The 18,092-nt window shown below is 37.2% G+C and overlaps 1 protein-coding gene across 1 annotated transcript; it reads right to left on the bottom strand.

Moving 5' to 3' along the window:
• Nucleotides 1–4,791: 4,791 nt before the first annotated feature.
• On the bottom strand, nucleotides 4,792–13,802 carry nxnl2 (nucleoredoxin like 2). The gene is made up of 2 exons (XM_039759447.1): nucleotides 13,126–13,802; nucleotides 4,792–7,815 (listed from the first exon to the last, which is right to left on the bottom strand). Exons 1-2 carry the CDS (start codon nucleotides 13,425–13,427, stop codon nucleotides 7,647–7,649), a joined length of 471 nt encoding a protein of 156 aa, XP_039615381.1. The 5' UTR covers nucleotides 13,428–13,802; the 3' UTR covers nucleotides 4,792–7,646.
• Nucleotides 13,803–18,092: the final 4,290 nt, after the last annotated feature.

The raw sequence follows: 18,092 nt of genomic DNA, 5'->3' as shown, positions 1-18,092 counted from the left end.
CTGCTCAGTTACAGGATTAAAATTACTAAAGTGCTGAATGCAATGTGAGGCAGGGTCTGCTAAGCTAGTATTTGGTTTGTACTGTGATGCTGAGATCTGGGATCTTATATTTTAAATTTTTCTCATTGAAGAAGTTCATAAAGTCTGTACTGCTAATATCTGTTGGTATTTTGCACTGTTGATCTGAATTCCCATTTGTTAATTTAGCCACTGTTCTAAACAGTACCCAAGGATTTTTATTATTGCTATCTATTATTGTAGAATAGTATTCTGAGCGAGCTTTAAAGACGGCTTTTTTTATATTTATTAACACTCTCTGTCCATGCAATTTGAAAGACATGTAGCTTTGTTGTTCTCCATCTGCGCTCCAGTTTTCGACACTCTAATTTAAGAGCTCGAGTGTTTTCATTAAACCAGGGAGAGTTTCTATGTGCTTTGATCACTTTTGTTTTAAGGGGAGCCACTGTGTCCAGAGCATCTCTCAAGGTCACATTATAATGTGATGTTAGCTGATCTAAATTGTTTTCCATGCTTACATTTGATGTTAACTGATCTAAATGGTTTTCCACAATTACACTCGACTTACTCAAAGTATCTATAAATTTTGAAGCAGAATTACAATCTAGATGTCACACTGTCTTTGTTTTAATCTGTGAGTGCGTTGGCAAGGGCAGAACTAAATCAAATGTAATTAAGTAGTGATCGGAAATAACTTTTATGCGTCCATTCAGATTTTATATGAAGAAGAGACAAAAATATCTTTGTTTTGGTTTGTGTACCACATTTTCCTGCCATGAAACCAAATGCTTACAGAGCGACCATTTCTTTGTAATGTAATGAGATTTTTCTTTATGCTAGTTTCCCCAATCCCCCCACCCATATCCGAAAACTGTGCATGTAAGGTTAATTTCTAAGCCCTATTCAATCCTGTAACTTGCTTGGTTCCTACACCAATTCGTAAATGCCTCCTATAAAGTGGTGTTGACATCATCAGGCATCGACGGATTTTGCCATCAATGTCATGCTGAAGACAAATCTGTACATGAAAATATTGATTGAAAAATGTATATCAATTCTTTTAATCTATTATAGGCGTCACGGTGGTGCAGTGGTAGCACTGCTACCTCACAATAAGGAGAGCCTGGTTCACTTCCTGGGTCCTCCCTGTGTGGAGTTTGCATGTTCTCCCTGTGTCTGCGTGGGTTTACTCCCACAGTGCCAATGACAATTGTTCAACAACAATTGGAAGCTTCAATTTGTAACAAGTATTAAAAGACCTGAAAAATTACACATATGAACTTAACAGTGTAGAGAGAGAAATTAAAATTGGCATTTAAAAAAACAATTATCACATTAATTTCCATTGATCTTTTCTGTGCCACTTAACATTTTATATAATTAATGTAGAAGAGCTCTTGCTTGAAGCAAGGAAAACTTGTACCACACCTTCAACCTTGTATTGAATTCTGGTGTTAGTGACATTAATTCATCTTGTGTGAGTGATGGTGTGCATGTATACACTGTGTAACACGCGTGTGCATAGGAGACATGGGCTTATATACTTGTATTTTCCCGTCTGACCACGTTGCTGGTGCTACCCTTTAACTGTTTCTCCTTTTCCCCTGTAGACCAGCAGAAGAACCCACCTCATATACCCTTTTATGGTCCTCAGAAGCCATCCTCTGCCACTTTCTCTTCTGGAATTTAAGATCCTGCCTTACCCTGATGTCATTTCTGGTTCTCAGGACTCCATTGGATTATTACATCACTTCCTGTCTGCTGTATATATATTTATTCACCCATTTTGCCACCATATTCAGTTCGGTTGTGAGTTCAGTTCTTGCAATTGCTTGTTTCAAGTATACGGGGTGAATCCCCAAACCTTTTCCTTGTTTCTCTGTGTTTATTTTATAAGTGCAATTTAAGAATCATTTCCTGCTTTGCATACAGTAAATCCAGAATAGTCTCTGAAATGCAGAAAATGGATGATTACAGGTAAGATGGAAACACCAGATAAAAACAACAGTGAACGGAGTTAAGAGGTTCCTCTGCAAAATTAAAGGAGAAGATATGGTTAGGTTACAGATTATTAAACTCATCCAGATATGTTTGTTCCAGTATATTTAAATTGGAGACAGGAAACTATTTCAAACGAAATTAGCAGAAGGCAGAACCCATTCCAGATGAACTCTTCACAACATATACTAACCAAAAACAATGACCCAAAGAAATCCAAACAAGGCCAATTGGTCTATTTTTGAACAGCAATAGCGAATATAACAAACATGGAAATAACAATCAAACTTTGTGAAAATGGCACCAGACCCTCATATTTAAAATGAGGCACTGAAGGTGTAAAACTTTACCACATACCACACAATTTAAAGTTAGCCAACTTTAAAAGTTCATAACAAAACAATGAACATCTCACAGTCAAGAAACAAACAATATAAATAAAATGTATTCTTATTCTTATTTTGGATCTTATCATACAGGATTCCAAGTTAGTCTGCAAATAACAAATATCGAGTCTTTGATAAGGAAGGGTGATTTCCGGATAATCATCAGTGGTCTGTTAAAGACATCCCATTTTGCATTATATTATATGCAGTTTTGTAGAGGTGTGTGGGGTGTTGCTTGATATGAAGCCAAGGAGATTTGCAATTCTGCAAATGTTAAAGTTTTTAAAAATAACACAACTGAGAAACCTTCAACCTAAAATGGGTTGAAAATGTGTGAGTTTATTTGTTTTTCTTTCCTTGTAACTTTCTCTTTGACATCTTGTAAAGCACTTTGAGGTACAGTGTTCGTATGAAAATGTGCAGTACTGGATACATAAATGTTTCTGTTGGGTAGTAACACTTGAGCTTTGCCCATTAAACTAAAGTTGGCTCGGTGACAGTGATGGGCTTTGATGCATTTTTCCCTCTTTTTCAGTTCATCCAAAACAATGTGTATTAACATCTGTTTTTTTCAAATGCCCAAAGGTACACAAAGGGTTGATTTGTTAAGCTATGGAAATAGACATTTAATCTAATAAGAATAATAATACATTTTTATAGTACATTTTCAAAGCTCAAGTTATATAAAGCTGATGTAGATGTATTGGTAATTGTAACAATGTAACATTGTAGTTTTTACTTGATAAAACAGTGAAAAAAATATTAATTTGTTTCATAATGTATTTAATAAACATTATTTTACAATTGGGCTTCAGATATTGCACAAATAGTGATCTGTGATGTTTTGTCTTTCTTCAGCTTTTGCAGGTACAAAGTTGAGCACTAAGGTAAGTGGTCTGAAGGAAATTAGTTAAACAGTTCATAGTGTAGAGCTGGCAGAGCATTACATGACTTCTACTCGGAGGGGATGTCAAACTTACAGTAACTGCAGCTGCTGGATCCCGTCACCTCGAGGATGTTGCATTAATCAGGATTGCAGGGGATAACAAATTACATGACTTGGTGCAGACTTTTAACATTCGCAACATATTCCAAGCTTCTTGCATTCTGGCAGCCAATAAAGTGCTGCCTGACAGAGGTGGTGCCATCTGGGCAAGGAAGCGTCCCCTCTCCTGGACAAGATGCCCATCCACGTCATATGGCACTATGAGTTCATTCACAATCTATGCCCTTTTCATTCATGGTATGACAAACAAGACATCAGAAAGTCAGACTTCTCTTCTATCTGCAGTCCAAAACACCCTTGTCCCTTCTTTCCTCAGAGCAGTGCTGCATGCATTGTGCTTTAGAGTGAACACTCAGTGGTGTCAGTTTTTACACAACCATGAGAATGCCCCTGCAATTCAAAACAAAATCAATCTGGGTGAGTTGCGGACTGTTCTGACTGAGACACCAGTGATGTGAAACTTCATGACTGGAGATCATGGGAGTGCACAGCAACTGTTCCCGTCCCCCTATGATTAGGTAAATAAAGTTTGCAATAACAACAACAACAACATTTATTTATATAGCATATTTTCATGCAAAAAAAAAGTAGCTCAAAGTGCTTTACATAATGAAGAATAAAAAAATAAAAGACACAGTAAGAAAATAAAATAAGTCAACATTAATTACAATAGAATAAGAGTAAGGACCAATGGCCAGGGTGGACAGGAAAAAAAAAAAACCAGACGGCTGGAGAACAAAATGAAATCTGCAGGGATTCCAGACCATGAGACCGCCCAGTCCCCTCTGGGCATTCTACCTAACATAAATGAAACAGTCCTCTTTGGATTTTGGGTTTGGATTCACGGAAGGACTTGATGATGATGGTCACATAGACTTCTGCCTTTTAATCCATCCATCATTGTTGGAGCATCATGATGCTTTGAGTAGGTGGTGGTGGCGCAGGCCGCCACCACAAAGAAACCGGAAAATAAACAGAAGATAGAGTAGGAGTCAGTACGGATTTTAGAGCCACCATGAATAGTTATTATGATGAATTGAACGTAGAGAGTATCAGGATTAAGTTAAAGTGAAGTTATAAAAAGGCCATGTTAAAGTAATGTGTTTTCAGCAGTGTTTTAAAGTGCTCTACTATATTAGCCTGGCGAATTGCTATTGGCAGGCTATTCCAGATTTTAGGTGCAGAACAGCAGAAGGCAACCTCACCACTTCTTTTAAGTTTTGCTCTTGAAATTCTAAAGAGACACTCATTTGAGGATCTAAGGTTTACGATTTGGAACATAAGGTGTTAGACATTCCGATATACAAGATGGATCGAGATTATTTAAGGCTTTGTAAACCATAAGCAGAATTTTAAAATCAATTCTGAAAGACACAGGTAACCAGTGTAGTGACATCAAAACTGGAGAAATGTGTTCGGAATAGATAGATGGGAATCACTGGGAATGTTGTGTAGTGTGATGAGGCTTAAGTAGATACTACTCCTTATGAAACCTAGAAATTAGAGTGTAAGAAACACCAACCAAATCAGCCAAAGCAAGTGTCAAAATAAGCTAGTTTGTTCAAAGCCCAACTTTTTCTAGTGCAATTTTCAATAAATGAAGTTTGAGAGTTGGTGCCCCTTGTTTCCTCACACCAATTATGTTACAGTATAAAATTCAATATTTGATACACTTCAAAATAGAGGAATGACGGAAAACAGATACTTCCATTTTACAATGATAAACTCTCTTCACATTTGCAGTTTAGTACAGCTACAGTCAAAGGTCGTCCCTTTATGGTGAATGTCAGGTCAATTAACACAAAGTGACAATATGATTTACTGTACTCACTTTAGGAAATGCTTCCTAACTATAACATGGGCAGTAACACTAATATTTAGCATTAGCCTTCTAAAAAGCACCAAAAAATAACAATTTTCAATTTTATCCTGCTTTCCTTTCCCTTTCATCATACTCACCACATCCCAATGTCAAACTGTAATTAGATGTAATATGCACAAAACTGAAACATGCAGCATTTTAACACAATGGCAATGCGCAGCATTTTAAACACTTTTTGTGTGCTAAAGAACTCAAGAGTGCAGCTTAAATGAGTGGTTATGTGAGGGACCATGCAAGTTCAACTAAGGCCATCTCCACATTTCAGCATATACTAGATTTGAGTATGGACAACTTTAGTTATCAAAATAGTATAAGTCATCAGTGACCCACGACTGAATGAGTTTAAAGTGGCTGGCTGCAACTCTAAAGCTCAACTGATAACTTACAGTTACTTTCTAGCTAGCTGGCATAGGACAATAGTTTAGTTCAATTTAAATTGTTGTTTTTAAACTTCCATTTTTCTGTGGCCCAGTAGTCCTCCACCATTGGAGAACATGCTTACTAAATAATGTTCCTGGTTTGTGGCTATTTCTGTAACATGGACCAGACAAGATGTAGTTTTAATAATTGACTCGGGTTCAAAACTGGGAATCATGGTTAGTTTTCTCTGTGAAAGTTAATACTTTACTTTTAAACAGTTTACAATTGGAAATACATAAGCACATCTGTACATTTAACCCCCCGAAAAAAATACAACCTTTAAAGTGCAAATGGTCCTCAAGAAATATTGGCAATGTAAAACATGAGAGATCACATAAGACGAATCGGTTTTATTAAATTGAATTACAATCATTAATCAATAAACCCACATTATGAAAGGTCAGCTATATTACTTACAGTACTTACTTTGGAAGATATGGAAAACAATTTCTAAGCTGGACTGGCAAACCCATCTATTGCTGTTTTGAGCCCACAATTACTGGGTTATGTACTGGATCCAGTCAGCTGGGCAAACAGATTTTTTTATTAAAAAAAAAAACATTTCCAGAGTCCAACACATTTTTCCACAGCACATTTAATTACTTCATAGCAAGAATTTGCTTTATGTAGGTATTTTTTTTCCTCTGGCATAAGTAACATACTACGGACATTAACTCCATGGGCCTGGCCTAAAAATGTAAGATGGATGCATGACATGAGTTTATGAACATCCATCTATTTATCATTAAACCAACTTATCCAGTCCAGAATCCAGTTGCCTAACATACAACCTTTGATGGGGGGATTTTATGTACACTTGCTTTTTTAATGTTATTGCACAGTCTGGAAGTAAATGAAAGGCAGAACATTGCCACAGGTATATTGCACAATGGTGGGTCATTACAGGAGAAAACATTTCCTTAGTTATGTTTAATTAGATTTTTAAAGCTTTTTGCCAGTTGAATTCAGCTTTCTTCCTTGCAGTGCTCCTTAAAGCAATACCTGAAGATTTAAGAGGTCATCTCTAATGTCTAACGAAAGCTTAAATGGACTAAAAAAGAAACAGAATGACAAAATACTCCTCCAGAAATACTAAGAGTGACAGGTGTACAGAGTACAGTGAAATTCTTATTTGCATGTTTGACCAACATACAACATGCCACCATTCACTGTAACCAAGAAAGTAGTAAAATGCTAAAATTTTTTTTTAATAGAAAACAAATCAGCTTACCTCATGCACTCAGTTTTTATCCACAGGCCATAAGCCTCATGCATACTCTGTATACTAAACTCAATGCAAGACATTGCATTGATTGTCTTCTATCTTTCACTGCTGTACTATTGTCATTCGTCTGTGGTTGACGTGCAAGTATGAATTTCATTGTACTATGCACATTTGAGAATAAACATGAAATAAAGATATGTTAAATACAGTAAAATCTAAACCCCTCTAGCCAAAAACATTAACTACAGATTTCCTTTTGGCAAAGACAATAGACAGACTGAACATGGTAAAAAGCCTTGTAATTCACTTTTTTATACAAAGATGTAATGAATTATAAGTAGTTAATATTTAAAAGGACAGTCAAACATACAGTAATTCTGGAAGTTCTCAAACAGGGGACCATCTATGCTACACTTTTACTTAGGAGGCCTTAATATATGAGGTATTCTCTAGCATGATGTTTACAGAGTTGTGACAGATAGAAAGATTAAGAAAATAATGGGATTTTTTTGTGTGTATTTTAGAGCTTTCGGCATCTGATAAATAAATAAATCAACTTTAAAATATAATTCTTATAATCCTTAATAAATAGCAAGATTAATAAAACTATATATCATATTAAATATTTGCATAGCAGTCTATTGTAATAAAATAAACATTTTAAAGCAAAACAAAAATGTAAAAATTCCTGGCATTTATGTCTATAACATTTTAACCAGGAAAGTTCTGAAATATTTCTGCCACTTCCAACCAGTTTCTGAAACAGGCTAGTCCTTGTTCTCGGATTTGTTTTCGGCCTTTATCAGTAATGACCTCCCCATTCTCCTTCACGATGACCAGCTTTGGGAAGGCTGTGATGTTGTACCTCTTCTGCAAATCACTAGAAAATAAACACATTTGTAAAATTAATGTAGCAGACAGCAGTGTTTGACAATATGAATTTTGAAAATTTCTTCAAATCTCTTTTCAAAGGCATTATTAAGTAGCCATCTTTTTTATTTTATTATTGATATAGATTTAGCGCAGAACATATCTTGGCCTTAATAGTTCGTTCTCACATTACAGTGATCCCTCGCTATATCACGCTTCGACTTTCGCGGCTTCACTCTATCGCGATTTTTTTCTCATACGCGCTTACGTCACTACGCATGCGCCTTCTGAGAACTTTTATCTAAGCCCTATGATGGCTCCTAAATGTGCTGCTTTTTCTAAGCCTTCCGACAATAAAACTAAGATGCTTACTATCCAGGAGAAGGTGAAACTCTTGGATATGATTAAAGATGGCAATACCCTACAAAAGCCTCCTCACACATATGAAAAGACAGCGCCAGCAACTGCCTATCAAGATGTTCTTCAGCCGCGCACCCAGACACCCACTGCCTACTCGTAGTACTTCTTCGCTGAAGACAACAACGCACCTGCTGAAGACAACAACGCACCTGCTGAAGATACTGCACCACCTCTGAAGACTCTCCTACTGAGGTCGTGCCTTCATAGGTTAGTGGTTGTGTGCAATTAAATGTACAGTACAATAATCTACTATATAAAAGCATTTGGGATTGCCCTTCCGTCCCGTGAGTGCAAAGCGTAGCGGTATTCCGCTTATTACAGACTTACTACTTGCAGCTTGAGGTACGAAGCGACGCGATGTGAGCAGAGTTCTGGTGCTCTCATCGTTCCCTTGCTTTTGTGCGCAATGCGCTGGAAAAATAGAAAAAATTATGTCTCTGGAAATAATTAATGTTGATGGAGTACAAATGCCTCACCGCGTAGTAAATATCAGGGGAGATGGTGCTTGCTTATTCTCATCTACAGCTTATTTAGTGCATGAAACTCTGTCTTTAGCGGTACAGATTCGGGCTGACATTGTACGATTTTGGACAGGCACTTGAGGGGATAAAAAAAAAAACTTACGTTTTCAGGAGATGTTATGAATGGGCACTTTGATGTTCTCATTCCATACATTTACATGCCTGATGTACACATGGAGCGCACAAAAATTGAGGATAAAAGTCGGTCGCCTTAAAAGGCGAGTGCGCCTAGTAATATGATATTTGTAACATCTAATATGTCTTATTTTCTCTTATTTTGTCTAATATATTGGGTAATACGAGTGTATTGGTGAATAAAGGGTGTTATTTCATGTCTAGAGGGCTCTAATAATGTTAAAAAACGTATTTAGAAGGTCATAAACAGGTTTTCTATACTCTAACTGCGAAAATATTCGATTTATAAATAAAGAATCCTACTTCGCGAAAATTCATTTATCACGGTAGAGTCTGGAATGGATTAACCGTGATAAACAAGGGTTCACTGTACCTTGCAAACAGCTTTGTGGCAACAGTCTCGGCAGCTCTCTGCCAACATCAGACTATCACTCTCGTAAAAGGTGACGAACAGCCATTTTTGTTGCAGTCCACAGCAAATGTTGTTTAAGATACAACTTCTTTTTAAAGAATCCGGAATCTTGTAATTAATGGCTTCTTTGATTTTACAGCCCTTGCCTTCCATCACATTTTTGGTACAGTACTGCAAGATTTTTTTTTAAAACACTGCATACAAGAGCCACCTATAACAGATTTCCGACTGAAGGGAAGAACTGCTTTATTTTTTTTTGTTGACTTCATACTTCAGATTTTCTGCTAACTTATACAAACGTATTCCAAGCAAATTAATTCTAAAGTTATATTTAATTGAAAAATGTGTACTTTGAGAATGGAGAAAAGAAGTCGTGGTCAATTATTTATAACTCTGAGATAATGAAGATCAAAAACAAGCAGACTCTGCAAACTTGCTGCCAATAATATTAATTTTAAAACACATAATCCAAACTGTGCTCCCATATACTTACGAAGGGACTATTTATAAATCAAATCCATTTAAGCTGAAACATAAGCCTCCTTTAAATGACATGCTTTAGAAGACCGATTGTTAATCCATACATCTGCCAGGGGGGAAGACTTCAGGTTAAATGTATGCATATACCTTCAAATTAAAAAAAATGTATGCACATCATAAAGAGGAGCATAATAAGCAAATTTACAATAAGCAGAAGGTAAAGTCTTAACTGATACACATTCCACAACACTTGTCTGGTACAATCTGAATACAAATATTACAGGCAACATCATTAATTTGCTTATACATCAAAATCCATTCAATTATAATATGTGTGGCCAGGATCTACATATATGAGTGGCATCAAGCAAAAGATAGGAAACAGCCATGAACAGATTTCACATTCATTGAAGGACAAATTCGCTCGTATTGGAAAAATGTATTGTTATCAATCAAGCTAACCTGCATATCTCATAGATGTGGATGAAATTCATAAATGCTACATGGACATATAGAGAAAAATCAGGAGTGGTCTCCCCTAAACTTTCTCGTATACTCAGACATGGGGATGGATATTTGAGAAGTAAACAGTTACAAAATGATTATATTTTTACATTATATACATTAAAGAACCATCAAAAACAAATCAAAACAAATTAGTAATATATTGAACAAAAATAAAGTTGAACAAATCGGACTCTGCAGCTGCATGAATAAAAGGTAAAAGTACCAATTCTAGTTAATGTAAATAACCAAAAAGTTGATAGAAACCTATGTTTCGTACCTAATACTCGTATGCAAAATTTGACTGATCTAATTAAAAGCGTATTCAAGTTATTGTGTTTAAATACACACATGTACACACACAATTCCTAAAATGGTATTTTCGGATTCAGGGAGGTCTAAAAACATCGAGATTCATCAAAATCTCAACATTGAATCTTTGGATGATTACAATAATTTCCCTGTACTTTGTATACAAGAAAGTAAAAAGCAAGCACAAGATAGGCTAAGAATTCCAGAAATATGAAGTTATAACGAAGCAGCCCTAAGCACTGCATCAAGGTGCTAACCAAGACAACATCAGAACAGGTTAAAGCATTTCAAATAATTAAATGTTACATGACGAAACTAGGCAAGGTAGCATTGCTACATAAATCCAATGTATGTTCTCTTTGTTTGGCTAGTTCCTTGAACTTTCCTCTATACAAAAGATGTGTGCATTTTGGAAGATTTATCATTGCCAATTAACAAGAGTGAGTGCAAGCATGTAGCTTTACAATGCAATATGTTTTTCATTACACATTTGTAATGTGAAATAGTTACAGTTCAATGTGTTACAGCCTGCTCTTTTCCCCACTCTTACATTTCAGACTTACATAAATTCATCAACTGCATGGTGCAGTTTTTAAACACAGATACTTCACAGATCTACCACCCTGGGTTCAAATACTAGACTGGTTATTGTCCAGATGGAGAGGCCGAGTTGTCTTCATGTATTTTTTTTTTTTTTAGTTCACATGTACTCCAGTTTTCCTTCAACACCCCAAACATATGCATTAGGTTAACTGATTCTCAGCTGGCCAGAACTTAAGTCTGTAAGAGAATGTCATCCCACTCTGCTTGTTCTTGTTTTGTAACTGATACTACTGGAATAGGCTCCAGCCTCTCGTGACCTTGAACTGAATTAGGAATGTCAGAAAATGCTATTGACACCACCCCGCTTTCCTTAATGGGGGAATTAAAAGCCCATGAAGAGGAAAGCATTGGGAACTTCATCATTTACTACATACAGGAAAACTTTTAGTGATAGTTTCAGTTTCCAGCCCATTTACTGTGTGAGAGGAGATGCACATTTTCTCCTGGCACTTTAGTTTCTTTTCACATTTCAAAGCCATACATAACACTCTCAACCACCACCTAAACCAACTGTCTTGGCAACATCAGGTACAAGGCAGAAGTCAATCCAGGAAAAGGCACCAATCTATCACAGTAAAAGACATACACCAGCTTTACATAAGAAATTGTGTTTGTAAATCAAATTTTTTTTAAAAAGAAATAAACTAATTTTTTTTGCAACTTAGGACTGAAGCATCTACACCAGGTCACATAATTAATTACATTAGAAAAGTTGTGTGTGTGAGTGCATATCAATACACAACTGTGGAGGTGAAATTAATTCCGTGTGAAGTACTCCCTTCATTTAGGAATCCACCTAAAGGGAAACGCTACCCAAACTCAACAAGTCTGCCTTGCTGCTTGAGTTGCATGGATTAAGCACTTACAGAAGAAAATCCAAAGTACTAGTTAATTCTGCACAGCACTACTAAAGAGTTGTACATTTCATGAAGATGCACAACAGAAAGGAAAGAAACAACATGTAATCTTTAACACTGTACACTGATTAGGTATGAAAACACTTATTTCTTAATTTTGTGTAACTAAAGGAGAACCAAACTGCACTGCAATCAAAAATAAAAGTATGCAAATGATTAAAAAGCACATTTTGAAACACAAATGATGCAAAGATGTATAAGAAATTATGTCAACTTCAATAACTGTTGCATAGTTTGGGAATCCATCATAATGTATTGAAACTCGATTAACAAGGGCAAGAAATTGCAATTGTTTGGTTTACATGGGCAGGTGTGAATGTTACATTATTAGTATAACCAATGAATGTAAGTGACAGAAGCTCTGGAAAAAAAAATCATTTTATTTTTATTTCATCACAATGACTACCATTTGTTAAAGTCTGCTACTTTGATAGACACTTTAAAACTTAAAATGAAAAAGATACAATGGGGAAGCAATATGGACACTAACCAAAATTACTCATCCTATGTATAACACATTTACAGTATATTTTATGCATAAACATTTGCAATTATGTGTACGCACGTATCCACATTCCACTATTGGCCTACCAAGATTCATCAAGATCTTGTGCTCCTCTTTAGTGGTTACTTGAAGAAGCAACTAGCAATGTGAATCTAGTAATATTTTTAATGTAAAGCTTATTTGGCCTATGTTTTCATTTTAAATATTTGTAACAATACATGTTTAGGATAGTATTTTAGGGTGAAAAACATGGGACTGGACCCTGGTGAAATCTACTCATTATGAGTTAGTTATCTACAGAAAGAAAACATGATTTGAAACAAATTAAGCTGAACATCAGCGAAGAAGGTACACCTTCCAAATCCCCTTTTCTCTGAAGCATTTGGTGGAGGGTGTGAGAAGATAAAGATGGGTCTTTCCACCCCCCACCCCCCATGTATAAAACTTTGAGTGACGTTTGTCAAATATGACCCCAACCACCCAAAAGAGGGAGAAAAGTTTCTTCACTCACTTTTTAAAAGGATCATTCCAGGGCAGTGCCAGCCAGTCTCCATGCATCTCGTGCATATACTCCACCATGTCTTCGGGATTCTTGTCCGCCGAGATGAACACAATCTCAAACTGGGCAGGAGGATCAGATTCTTCCACCAGTTCCGTGTAGAAGTCGCACAGAATTGGCGTGAAATCTCTGCAAGGAGGACACCAGCCGGCGGAGAAATAAAGACCAACCACTTTGTTTCGCAGAGCATCTTCAGGGTCTACTATATCCCCGTCCTTATTGAAAAGCGATCGGCCAGAGAAAATCTCCACCATGGTGCAGTCCTGAAGTGGAATTAAAGAGTGAGATATTCTCCGGTCTGCTTTGACTGGTTTATGATACAGCAGGTTGCAGATTCGCCCTGCGACCTAAAGACTCGCACTTAACATAACACAAGAATAAAGTTCGCCGAGCTACTACTTCCAGACGCTAATCTAAACTTGTCTTCCTCCTCATGAGCTTCAACGGTAACCGACTCACCGCGCTCCAGTGAGTGATTTAATTGCAGAAAACCTTTGTTCTTGATTAAACACTAAAACCTGTTAATTGGTCTGCTCAGTTTAAACGCTCAATGACGCCCAAACTATTTTTCCAACTGAAGCCGCCAAACAGCGCGGAGAACAGACTTAAATCCGAAGGAAAAGAGAAGCCACATCATCCAATCAGTCTCGTCGCAGAAATCATGGAGGCGGGAATCTTTTCCGCAATGCATGTTGGTAATTGTAGTTCAATTCCTAGTGGCGTGGTGACGTCGGCGTGAGCGGCATAATAGTTTAATGTTAATCCATAATCGTGAAACAGAACTGACATATGTGGTTCCACTTTTTGACCCTAATGACGTGCAATTTCAAAATATTTTGCAATATGGTTAAATCTCGAAGAAAAGTAGTTCTGTCAGTATGAAACGTATATGCAAAGAAACTTAACAGCTGTCACTTAAACTTGTTTCTGTCTTGCGATGTCCTGGAGGCTTTTAAAGACAGGTCGTATTTTTTTCTTCTTCCTTGAACGGAATAGTCTATATTTATTTATTAACATTCAAATTCAGTAGAATACAGATGTACATTTTGTCACCTTAAACTGCATTAATTCTTTTTTGCATCAGCGTTAAAGCCCGTTTTATATAGTTTGCATTTAAGAGTGTCTCCATTAAGGTAAGGTCCTCAGTCCTGCTAGTGTATAGATTGGCAGTTGTAATTGTCATCAACGCCTAAGCAGTGCAATCTTGCAGTATTTACATTTTAAAGGCTATTTATACAACTACATAAATATTAAAGGCAATTAACTTACTAACATAATACATTCTTCTGGACCAGATTTCACAGTTCTCTCAGAGAACGTTTGCAGCAATTACGAGTATCGAGTTAAGTGGTCTTTATTGTCATACCATCTACACAAATACATACCTTGTACATTATTCAATGGCATGAAATTAGGTTTCCCAGGGCCACAGAATAATATTTAGAAAATTGGCATAACAATATAATACAGAGGGATGGGTAAATTTGCATAAGGTAATACAGAACGAGGAACATCATCTGTACAATTCAACATCATATTGACGAAATAGTAATCTGTGATGATAGGAGATGCACAATATGCAAGGAATGCAGTACAGTAACTCAATAGCCTATGATAAAGCGGCACATGCATAGAAAAGGTAACATTGTGTTCAGGAGCCTGACTGCCTGTGCGAAGAAGTTATTGTTCCGTCTGGCAGTGTTGGTCTCTGATACCTTCTGCCAGATGAAAGCTGGGCAAAGATATAGTGGGAGAGATCCCTCACACTGCTGGAGAGCTAATGGATGCAATACTTTGTGAGCATGTCCGTGATGGATCGGAGAGAAGTCCCAATGACAGTCTCTGCAATTCACACTATCCAATGTGTAGACTTGCGATCAGACACATTATATTTCCTATACCAAACAGTAATGCAACCGTAAGTATGCTTTGAATGGTGCCACCATAGAATGTAGTGAGGAGTTGCTGCTGTGCCTTTTTGATTAAGGAGGTACTGAGACCACGACAGGGCCATATTTTTCATCGTCAATGCTGAGGAGACCCACTACTGTTGTGTCATTAACAAACTTGATAATGATGTTGGAGCTGTATATTGCAGTACAGTCATGAGATACCAAGGTGAACAGATGTGGGCTGAGCATAAAACTCTGGGGAACTCCAATGCTCAGGTTAAAGTGCAGAAGATGTTACTGCCTTTGCAGACTGTCTGTGGTCTTTTTTTTTTTTCTAACCATGAGGCCCAAAATCAAGTGTGAGCCTTTCTGTCAGGCTGTACTATGGCTGTAATGGAGACTTACAAATTCATTATATTCAATGGCTGTTTACCCTAGCTCATTAAGCCCATCCATTCCGAAACACACTTCATCTGGATCAGGATGGTAGTTGGCTGGAGCTTACTGGGTGGCACCGACATGCACAAAATAGAAAACAGACCAAAGATCACTCAATTTAAAGCAAGCAATAGACCTGAAGCACACCTTATACCCATGAGGAAACAATAGTCACAGGACAAAACCTGCCCAGATCAGAAGGATAACATGCAACTTCAAACAGATGACAGCCCCGCTAGGAATTAAACCAGGGCTCAGGAGCCAGTAGGTAGGTAACAGCTGTGCCTGCTACTGAGTCATCCTTGGTAAGTCTCCAAAATCCAATCACTAAGTCTTACTAAGCCAAAGATTTTATTCCACACTCTTTCATTTGTCAGGTAGACACATTTTGTCAAAACATAGAATTAATGCTGCTGTTATACTTTTACTGTGGCCTACCTAAACCATCGCGATTAACATTAGCTTACAAGGATTGTCTTTTACAGTGTAAATTCACCCAAGTGCTTAATTATAATGGAATGTAAGTTTTACATAGCTATATAGATAATGGACGATTCCGTTTCATCCCCTGCCACAGGAATGTCCAGCTCCGAACACGGAGAGCCACAGTGGCTGCAGGTTTTTCTCTTTCCTAATTAGTGACCATTTTATGCTGTTAATTGCCTTCTTTTCCCGTTATTTTAATTGCCTTTGTTTTTTAATGCTTGGTACTCTGAATTGCTTTTTTTTTTCCTTAAATGGAAGCCAAACAAAAATAAGATGTGAAGTGAGCCAACAGAAGACTAGTTAAATCAGAGGCCTCCAACTCCAGCCAGTTCCTTAATTAGAAGCTGATTCTTGTTGTTAATTGTACCCAATTTTTAATTCCATGGCTTGTTGGTGCTTTCATTCGACCACAGCAGAAAGCACCATCAAAATGTTTTATGAACTTTCACCTGTCTTTATTTTCTTATATTGTATGATGGACAGGCTAGCTGGTCACATGCTGGCTCACTTTGTATCATTATTGTTTGGTTTCTAATCATGACATAAAAGAAACAAAGTGTCGGAGGTCTCTAAACAGCAGCTCAATTGAAATTAAAGCAAAATAAGTGAATTAGAAGAAACTGATCATTAAGAAAATAGAAAAAAACCTGCAGACGCTGCGGCCCCCCAGGATCTAAGCTGGACCCCCTCATAACCCATGTATGTTAATGGGACATTCTTAATATCCTGCTGTATTTTTAATGTAATATTACAGATACGACCAGAATGAGTTTGCAAAGGGAAAGGTACAGAGGCATATAGTTTTCTGACCATGTACAAAAACTTAAATGTATACGTATATATTAATGTACACCAAAGTATGTCATGCTATACAGAAACTTAAAGAAATGTAGGCAAGATTTAAGCCTTCAACAAAAACATCCTAAGCAAGACATTTTATTTTTTGTGGGTAGATTAGCAACATTTCTCTTCATTTTTGTGTCAACCATTTTACTTTGAATTTCAGTAAAACTTTCTAGGCAAAAACATTTGAACTGTGGAATCTTAATGTGTGTCATGATGTCAGAAGCTTTCCACTAGCTGAAGAATTTTGGAAACTCTGAAAAATGCAGCTGCATCCATAAAGCGAAGAAAGGTTTACTTGTAAACATGTATGTAAAAACATCTCCAATCATTTTCAATAATTAACACACATCAGTGTTTCCAGGATATTTATTTAGAACCGCATCAGACATTGTTATTTCTATTTTACTTATGTTTTAACTTACAATGGACAAGGCTTGCAGAAGCTCTTTGAATTGTGATGCTATGGCTCAACAGGTTTTTAACATTTTTGGTTCATTGCTGCCCTCTTGTGGGACTTGATGTATCAATTGCACAGTATTATCTTGGTGACTGGCCTTTTCCAAGTTCTTTCCCAGTTGAAGCTGTGTAGTTCTGTAGCTGAAGTGCCTTTTTAAATATTGTAACAAGTATGGTGTCACGCTTACAGACTAAAAGTGAAATTCTAATTGCAGTTCTGTTTAAAGACAATTACAATTCTTAGTTGAGTGGTGGGCAGCCCTTTGTCACCGATTCTGTTCATAACGTTTATGGACAGAATTTCTAGGCGCAGCCAGGGTGTTGAGGGGTTTTGGTTTGGTGGACTCAGGATTGGGTCACTGCTTTTTGCAGATGATGTTGTCCTGTTTGCTTCATCAGGCCGTGATCTTCAGCTCTCTCTGAATCGGTTCGCAGCTGAGTGTGAAGCGGCTGGGATTGGAATCAGCACCTCCAAATCTAAGACCATGGTCCTAAGCCGGAAAAGGGTGGAGTGCCCTCACAGGGTTGGGGGGCAAGATCCTGCCCCAAATGGAGTTCAAGTATCTCCGGTCTTGTTCTCGAGTGAGGGAAGAATGGAGCGTGAAATTGACAGGCGTATCGGTGCAGCGTCCACAGTGATGCGGGCTCTGCATCAGTCTGTCGGGGTGAAAAAGGAGCTGAGCCGTAAGGCAAAACTCTCAATTTACCAGTCGATCTACGTTTCTACCCTCACCTATGGTCATGAGCTATGGGTAGTGACCGAAAGAATGAGATCGCGAATACAAGCGGCTGAAATGAGTT

The sequence above is a fragment of the Polypterus senegalus genome, chromosome 7 (assembly GCF_016835505.1).
Source record: "Polypterus senegalus isolate Bchr_013 chromosome 7, ASM1683550v1, whole genome shotgun sequence".
In the NCBI taxonomy this organism is placed as follows: Eukaryota; Metazoa; Chordata; class Cladistia; order Polypteriformes; family Polypteridae; genus Polypterus; species Polypterus senegalus.
This window is presented reverse-complemented; position numbering and strand designations above follow the sequence as displayed.